The 9,737-nt window shown below is 29.5% G+C and overlaps 1 protein-coding gene across 1 annotated transcript; it reads left to right on the forward strand.

Annotated features, from left to right (window-relative positions):
* Positions 1-3,796: 3,796 nt before the first annotated feature.
* LOC127117481 (F-box/kelch-repeat protein At3g06240) lies at positions 3,797-5,385 on the forward strand. Its single transcript, XM_051047507.1, has 2 exons — positions 3,797-3,846; positions 4,038-5,385. Exon 2 carries the CDS (start codon positions 4,038-4,040, stop codon positions 5,256-5,258), a length of 1,221 nt encoding a protein of 406 aa, XP_050903464.1. The 5' UTR covers positions 3,797-3,846; the 3' UTR covers positions 5,259-5,385.
* Positions 5,386-9,737: the final 4,352 nt, after the last annotated feature.

The raw sequence follows: 9,737 nt of genomic DNA on the forward strand, positions 1-9,737 counted from the left end.
TCCAAGCTCTTTTTCATTTCATCCTAAATTTAGCTGTTGCTTGAGCAGGATATAGCTCTCAAGATTTCTTAACAATAGATCTTAATAGAGCTCTGCTTGCACTCATGATCTATGGAGTAAGAAAGAGAAAAATATATGGTCTGGGCTTTTATGAAATGTGTGGTCCTCAGAACCTTGACATGAAAGACATGAAAGAATCCTTTAGAACCATATTCTTTAAGTCATGCCTATGACTGTTTGGTGTCTGACATTGAAGGGATCTTAGAGTTAGTAACAAAGAAGTCAAAGGTTCTTAGAGTTAGTAACAAAGAAGTCAAAGGTTCCAGAAAACACAGATATAAGAAACATACAATAAATAGAAAATATAACTACAAGGGTTAAGTGTGTGAGAGCAGAGTGAAAATGATCAAGGAGATCATCATAACAGAAAGGCACAACAACAAGAAGAAAATATGTGCAAGAAGAGAATAAGAATGAACACTTCATTCTTCCACACTCAAGAGAAAACAGCTCATATTCTGCTCAAGAGTGTAAATACAAAACTAAAATTTTGTTACACAACTTGTTTAAATACAAAACTGAAATTGTCACGTATGCAAAATGCTAACCTACGTTAGTTGAGAACTGGGCCTTCTGAAAAATTTAAAATCAACTACAATTCATAAGCTAACACTAAGATTTTGAGCACCAACTTCTCAGCTACGGCGAGTAAGGTTCTTAAGCTTATAACTTCTGAACAACAACACTTCTGAACTATGAACTATAACAAACATACATATTGAAAATGTTTTAATTAGTTAGTAATGTTAATTATTTATAGAGAAAAAATAGATCTTTGATTATATATCTATATTGAAAAAATAATGTGTTCTTAATTAATTGTTATTGTTAATTGTTTTTAAGAGAAAAATCAGATATTCTAATGCTTTATATATTGAAAAAAAAATTATCAACTAGTATATACTTAATTGTTATTTTATTTCAGAGAAAAAATATTTTTGGTATGCTATTTACATATTGGTCAAAAAAATAAAAAATTTAATTAATTAATTGATTTATAAATTTATTTTTTCTAATATATTTTTATTAGCATGTTCATTTTTGTTATTTTATCATTTGATTAATTAAATAGTAAAAAATTAAAATTGAAGAAGATATGGAGAGATCGTAATCCTTGTCGGAACTACATGTAATTTTCAATGACTAAATTTTTTTTATTGACCAACTTGCATTATATCCAGGCATATTCAAATTTATCTAGAAGAAATGTGTAAAAATGTATCTAAAAAAGATGTGTATTTTGATCTTTGTTTCCAGAGCTTTTGTGAAGATGCAAGAACACAAGCTGGATTAGTTTCCAGAGCTTCTGTGATAGGAAGAACTTCAGTTTCAAAGATGAAAAACATCAAAAAGAAGAAGAAGCCAGTTGAATATAGTGGATCAGAAACCGATGAGGACAACATGGCCTTCCTTAGAATAGGTGGTTGGTCTGCAAACGTAGTCTGCGAGATGTAATCTCTTGTTATGCTTTTGCTTGCTTTTGAAATTGATTCAATATTTGTAATGTTTTCTGACTAATAATAGTTTATCCTTTCCTCAATACTTTTGTTTAAGATTATCTTGTTGCTAACATCTTCTAAACAAGTCACCAGTGTAGATAACCATATCTCAGGATTGCCTTTATCCATGGTGATGTCATATTTAGATTGTTGCTCTTGTTGTTGAAGTTGAACTGTTGTTAGTCAATCATGGTTATGGTTTAAGTTGCAGAGAGAGCCTTTGAAGATTAAAGATTTAGAGTGTGGGTTGTGAAAATAGCAACATTGTGCGTGGGAAGTGAGTGAAAGCAGGTTTAAATAGAAAAGTAATAATTAAAATAAATTTTGAAAACACATACATACTGACAATGGAGGAGAAAGTAATGATCTAATCTTTACCTAAGAAATAGTGTTTCCTAAGGGGTCACTTCAAAGTTCAGGTGGCTTAGTGTAGGACATTTATCTTACTTTAAACCCACACAAAACTACGCTTGATTTCAACCATTAATTTAAATCCAGAGCCCAAAGGACAGAAAAGTCGTAGAGGGGTTCTGACCTAGAGAACCTTCTAACTTCATATGACTAACTTGTTCAAAGTCATGTTATCTTAGAGTCTTATTTTGATTCTCCAGAGACTATGCATATTGTTGTTTTATTATAGAAAAAATTCCATTTTTAGAATTTTCAGAATAAAATCGAATTTATCTTCAATATGAGATTTTGTAAAGATATAAACTCATTGATTGTCTGTATCTATACATTTAAAATTAAAAATACCCTTTTGAACATAATCTCTTATAAAATGGGGTTTAATTTCAATATGTTTAAATTTTAAATTAAAAACACCTAAAGAATAACATGTACAAATTTGGAGGGGCTATAGATGAGTTATGTTAAGGATAAGATATAAATATAGTAAAAAATCTTGAAAATTGTGTGTTGAATTTAATACAAATTTAGAGTTAATGATTTTATTGTTCTATTCAATATGAATTTTCTATTTGTAAATTTTTTTAACATGTTCCTCAATGGCACAAGTTAACATTATTAATGAATGCTTTATAGTAAAACTTGATTATCTAATCCCTCGGTTATTAAAGAAACCTAAGAAATAGACCATTTAATTTATAAAAAAAAAATTATTGAAAAAATACTATAAATTGATTTTGCTGAGATTCAAAGCATGTCTTGAATTATTTTTCCTATTGGTTATATTAAAATAATAAGGTAATATATTGTATTTAAAAATTAAAAAATTAAACATGGAGTGTCCTCGAACTATACCTCAATTTTTTGTTGAGTGAAGTGAAAGTTTTGTCATAAAATGTATTATTTATAGTATTGATGGATTATTTTATACGCGTTATATATTGAAAAATAAATACTACCTTTGTTTCTTTTTTATAAGAGACAACCCACTTTTTTGGTTCATTGAATAATCAATGTATCTAGTCTCTAAACTGATCAAATATATTGATTATTCAATGAATTTAAAAAATAAGTTGTCTCTTAAATAAAGTAACGGAAGTAGTAATAAATTAATAATATTAAATATTTTTATTAAAAAATATATCTTTGACTATGCTTTATATATTTAAAAGAATAATCTTTTAATAATTTAGTATTGGTAAATATTTTTTAGAGAAAAAATATATTTTTGAATATGCTTTTTATATTGAAAAAATAACTTTTAACTAATTATTCTTATTAATTATTTTTTATAATAAAAAAATAGATCTTTGAATGCTTTATATACTGAAAAAAATTAATCAATTAATAATTACTTTTTTATTGTATTTCATTAAAAAATTGGATTATTTTGTCTTTTATTTATATGTTGGTCAAAAAATCAAAATTTTAATTAATTAATTAATTTATAATTATATTTTCCATTTTTAAAGAAATTTTATTCAAATATATTTTTATTAGTATAATGACTTTTGTTATTTTATCATTTGATTAATTAAATTATAAAGATTTAAATTTAAAAAAGATTGAGAAAAATATAGATAGAGAAAAATCCAAATCCTTGTCAAGACTACTTGTAATTTTCAATTACTGATTATTCCTTTTTATTGACTTAACTTGACTTTAATTAACGCTCATTCAATTTTATCTAGAAGAACTAGAAGAAATGTGTAAAAATTTATCTAAAAGAAATATGTATTTTGATATTTTGATTTTTAATCTCCAATATTTTTCCTTATAAATACTCTTGTTTATAACCTTTGTTTTCATAAGCTTAAATTGTTTATTAACATCAGCTTCAACCTTTCTGCAGAAGAGAAAAGAGAGGCCTACAAATTTGGTACGCCATTTTACTCTTAATCTTTCAAATTATTATTTCTTTAATTTATCATTTGCTTGCAATTTTGATAATGGTTAAACTCATGTAATTTTGTGTTTGAATATTTATTTAGTATCACATTTATGCTTTCAGAATTTTCTATTCACCTGTTCATAAAATTGACTCCTTTTTGTTTTTTGTATATTTGAAAGATGGAGAAAGTCATGGAAGTCACCGATGATAAGGTGAGCAACTATATAAGTGACGATATTGCATTATCCATTTTATCAAAACTCCCTTTGAAATCTTTGAAACGATTTGGATGTGTGCGTAAGTCATGGTCTCTCTTATCTGACAATCCTAGTTTCATGAGTTTGTATCGCCATAAGTTCTTCTCCAAATATTCTTATAACGATGATACATCTCTCATCCTACATCTTCACGATGACGAGAAATTATGTTCTCTTTCTGGTGAGAGTTTTGAGAATATGGTAGAGCTAGAATTGCCACAACAAATCGACCACATGAAATTTCTTGGTTTTGGTTGTGCTAATGGCATACTTTATTTTGAAGAACCTCTTATAAACAAAATTGTATTGTGGAACCCAACTACCAATGAATTGAAGATCATTCCTCTAAGCCCTTTTGAGTCATTTTCCCCACCTGCTACCCTTAATTTTGATGCTCCAGTTAGTTTTGTTACTTATCTTAATCTTCATGGATTTGGTTATGACTATGTTGCAGATGATTATAAGTTGATTCGTAATACAACTATTATTTGTAAGTTCCACACTATTTGGCCATCTGATAGAGATTTATTATTAGGGCGAGGTGAATCATTAAAGCCCTTTTGGGAGATTTATAGCTTAAAGACTAACTCATGGAAGAAGTTAGATATTGATATGCCTAGTTGTGTTAAGTGCAATTCTGGCTTTGGGACTTTTCGAGTATACCTTGACGGAGTTTGTCATTGGTTAAATTTAGATAGAGAAAATAAGTATGTTGGAGCATCTTTAATATCCTTTGACTTGAGCAATGAGGTTTTCATTAACACACCCATTCCCTCATTCTCCGGAGAGCGGTGGATGGGATTGTCAGTGTTAAATGACTCCATTGTCTTGTTCAAACATCATCAAAACATACATACTTTAAATACATCTACCTTTGATATATTAATTTTAGGTGAATTTGGCGTTAAGGAATCATGGTACAAACTCTTCACTGTTGGGCCGCTCCCTTGGTTTGAAATTCCTATCGGAGTGGGGAAGAAGGGTGAAATATTCTTCAGAAAAGAAGACTCTGAATTAGTTTGGGTGGATTTAAAAACCAACACAATTAAGCACCTTGGTTTCAAACCATGGCAACTTAATCGTAGTGGTCGGATAGGATTTTATAACAAAAGTATGTTTTCCATTGGAGCATTAAGCAAATAGTTGTATTTTTTTATTTAAATTTATCAATAATAGCTGTTAGAACTTCTCTTACTTTCAAAGTTACTTATAGTTCGTTGCAAATGCGACAATTATTATATTATAATAAAAAAATACAATTAGCAAGCGATTTCATCGTATGAATCATGCTTTATCATTTTTATTTTGAAAGTATATTATTTCGTTTTTAGGATGATTTTGTGGTAAAGTTTTTTTGTCACTTGTATTAAGTATTTATTATTATCGATAGATGGTTATATTATTTTATTTTTGTTATAAATTGGATCACTTTTGATGAATGATTATAACATAAGTTCAAAAATCTGGAAAGTTTTGGGTAAAACAGATTCAGTGTGAGATTTAATGGTTTTGAATATTTCAGTCAATGCCAAATGCTCTGAGATAATTTTAATGGTTCTTTATTGTTTTATTAGCTCCAAAATATCATTTTCATTGCATGTAAATTTGCTATCAATTGCTTGTTCAATGAATTTATACATTAATAAGTTATCGATGATGCTGGATCACTTTGAATGATATTCCTTTTCTAACTGATTTTATAACATGCTTCTTTTCTTGATGATTTGAGATCCAAAAAACAGAGTATGACCGATTTTTTGAATAATAAGAAAACCAGAAAGTAAAAGAAAAGAGAGAAGAAAGAGAAAGACAATTCAAATTGGTTTAAAATCCTTGATTCTTGATTCAATTATACATTATGGAACAATGTTTATAATTGAATTTTAACCGCACCACTTTTTCATTATTTATTTTTCTTATGAAGTAAGAATAAGAAACTATGATCATGTTTACTACAATAATAGCATTTACATATATTGTGATTAATGGTCTTATTTAAGGGAATAAAATTTTATACAAATTAGCACTCTTTTTAGATTGATAGTCTAATCCAATTTTATTATAATTCCCTCTTTGATTACATAATATAATATTCAGGTTATATCCCCATTTGATAAATTTTCAAGAATTTTATGCAAATCTTCTATTTAATTTTCTAAACCTTCATTTAATGCACTTGATAGATTTGTATATTAAAGTACTAGAACAAGTAAAAAGAGTTCAGACATAAGACATTTTGTGTTTCTGTAAGGTGATTTATTTCCTATATTAGATTTTCATTTTTATTTTGAAGAGAGGCACTTCTTTTTGTTCCTAACTAATCTTAGCACATAATCTCAGCTCAAATTGGAAGAAGCCCATTAAATACCAGAATCCTAATAAGATGGAGATATTTATGAAGATATTTCATAATAATGTCGGGTCAATGACGTCATAAGACGAGATATCATTCTTATATGAGTTACCTAATACAATTTTCTATGATATAGGGTAAGCAAGAACCTACTATAGAAAAAAACCTGATCTAGGAAAAATATTGAAGCAAGACCATTAAATAACAAGAAATTTTTTATTCTAACATATGTCCGCTTGAACGATGATGATTGGAGAAAAGGTAATATGTATTCAAAAACTCTACTAAAACCCTATATAAGGGAGTGTAATCTTAAAATCAAAGTACACACCAATATTTATACCCCTTATATCTGACAATCACTAACTTGACCGTCAGAATGTTTGTTTGTACCACCCCCACCTTCGTCCAATCAACACAACCAGATGAGTAAGATTACTAGCTTTGTGATTGCAAATATGGAACATGTCCACCTTCAAGAAAAGCTTCCTTACCGGAAGGAACATTAAATTGGTATGTGGAAATGAAACACAAATCTCAAACCATTTTCTCAAACATCATAAAATGGAAATAGGGGAATAAAAACAAGTTGCAACTATAAGATTCCACGATCTATGGCTAGCAAATTTGTGAGTAAAAGGGACTCACCACTTCATCCACTGAGTTAGAAAGTTGATTGAACCTCCTCCAGCAGTCGATACATTTGATGTTCGTCTATTTGAGAACGAACGTCAGACACTAGCGGAGATAAACTAGAACCGTTCTAAAAAATGGACAAGAGAACCCCTAAAAAACCCTTTCTAAAGGGTTGGAAAAAAAGATGAAAATAACACTTTATTGAAATACTTACTCATGGTGGTCAACAAGCAATTTATATCTAAATAACAAATTTTACATTAAATTTCATTTAAATGCATTTTTGATCCCCCTACTTTGATGTTTTTTAACTTGTAGTCCTCCCATTTTAAAAACCAGTGATGATTGGGATAAAAAAATAATTATTTTTAATTATGTGGAATTAGTGATTGGATTAATATATTAATTAATATTTTTTGATTAACTAATAAATTAATTAGTCAAAAGAAACATTTTGGGCCTAGCCCTTATGGCCCACAAAGTCATTTGTAAATTTTAAATCGATTACATGAATTAGCATTCTAAATACTAAACTTGTTTCTAAAGAAAACGATGTGGGACTAATAAACATAATCATGTCTACAATATGGACATGTTTGCAAGTGCACCACTCGTGATTCATTGTTGGGACACGACTACTCTTTGCAATATGGACAAAGCTAAAAATTAACAACACTATTAAGACATTGATTTGGTAGAACCTGAATGGATAAATAAACTACTTAAAGATTACTACAGAATAGAAATTTAAGACTATGGCACAACGGGTATTCAGATTGATATCCATTGGTGTGTGTGTGTGTGTGTGGGGGGGGGGGGGGGGGGGGGGGGGGGGGTTGAATTGTGTTTCTAAATTAAAACTTTTCTCCACCCAAGAATACAAACAACAAAGATTCAACAAAGATAAAAGACACAAATATTTTTATCTTGGTTCGTTGTTAACTAAGCTACCTCAAATCCAACTGTCAAAGTGATTTTTCCTTCTCAATAAGGACTTAAATTACTAATCAAACACTTGATTACAAACTCAGATACAACATACCTAAGACTTCTTTAGAATCCTACCTATAACCTAGACTTTCAAGGTATCTAACCAAAGGTTAAGAATACAAGATTGCGTTTGAAAGTTACTTCTAAAATAAGCAAATACACAAGCTAAAAATATATATTACACTTAAGAAATATATTCAAGAAAATGTTCTAAGTGTATGAACATGATATTTTTCTTAGTGTGAAAACACCTCTTTTTGTTTCTCTTGTAAATTGTCACCTTTCCAATACTTCCAAGACCTCTTTATATAGATGATGAATAGATCTGTTGGAGGGTGGAATTGGAATATTCTTAATATCAACATTTGTACTTAGTTGATTGATTATACAACAGTAGAGTGGCGCTTGCATCATATAATGGGTGAGGATGGGACGAGAGGAACCACGTTGGTATAATAATACAATCTTTTTTCCTAATCATCAGGTTAGTAGAGAAGACATTTTATTTTGTACTCATTGTACTCTTGACACATATTTTTTTTAGTCATTGACTTCTAGTCAAAGGCTTTGTACTTAAGTTGATGAAGCTTGAATAGAGTTTAGAGCCTGTCTTTAGAATTTGGTGAAAATAAGACTTCAGAGTTTATAGAGTTCAGGGTCTTGAGACTTCAGAGGCTTGAATTATCAGATTATTTACCAGAGTCATTCTAGATAGTTTCTTGCAGAAGCATTGACTTGGTAATCTAGATGCTTGAGTTTCATTTAAAAACACAACTTTATTTCTTCCTTTAATTTAGCGTGTGTCTACAGCTCAGAGTTTGGTTCATCCAGATTTGACTTCTTTAGAGTCATAATAGATTTTCTTTGATCTACGCACTTAAAAAAATAATTAGAGTACAAAATTGTTCTTTATACATATTATGTTTTGTTATCATCAAATTTCAAGGATAGTTGCAGAACCAAACTGGTTCTAACAATCTCTCATTTTTTTATGATGACAAATCCATGTATTTTGATGAAACATTTTTATTTAGTTAAACAATTTTTTTAAAACATTGGAGTTAGGTTTGTAAGCTCCCCATGAGTTTTACACTATCAAAAATATTCTTAGCTTCTTAAGAGTGAGGTTTGTAACCTCCCATTGGGATTAAGACTAGAAAATTTTTGATATTCCAAAAAAAAGCATGATAATAAATGTTTACCTGGTTATCATGAGTGTTTCAGTGCTTGGTTATTATCACTAAGAAATCTGATTGCCTGGTGAAGCTAGCGGAGATATACCTGAATGCATCGCACGGTCGAACATACAACAGAGTCACCATCGAACTTTATTTATTCCCTAAGGAAAGTTAAAACATCGATAAAACCAGGGGGAAAGAGATATGATGGGTAAGGAAGTCGGTTATACAAGGGGAAGGTATTATCACCCCTTACATTCATGGTACTCCATGGGAACCGTTTTGATTGTTCTTGCTTGAATGGTGTGATATCCAAGATTACTCACAAAATAATGGGAGAAAAGGAAAGAAATAGATAGAGTGATCGGTGAGGATTGGGCCCTCATGCCTACGTATCTTCAGAGTGCAATGAGGAATTCAGAGCTTCGTAGTTCAAAGAACTAGTGATGGGAGGTGAAAGAAGTC

The sequence above is a fragment of the Lathyrus oleraceus genome, chromosome 2 (genome assembly GCF_024323335.1).
Source record: "Lathyrus oleraceus cultivar Zhongwan6 chromosome 2, CAAS_Psat_ZW6_1.0, whole genome shotgun sequence".
NCBI classification, from domain to species: Eukaryota; Viridiplantae; Streptophyta; class Magnoliopsida; order Fabales; family Fabaceae; genus Lathyrus; species Lathyrus oleraceus.

What these genes read in the sequence shown, in the direction of transcription:
- LOC127117481 (XM_051047507.1), top strand. Translation starts at nt 4,038, where the DNA reads ATGGAGAAAGTCATGGAAGTCACCGATGATAAGGTGAGCAACTATATA.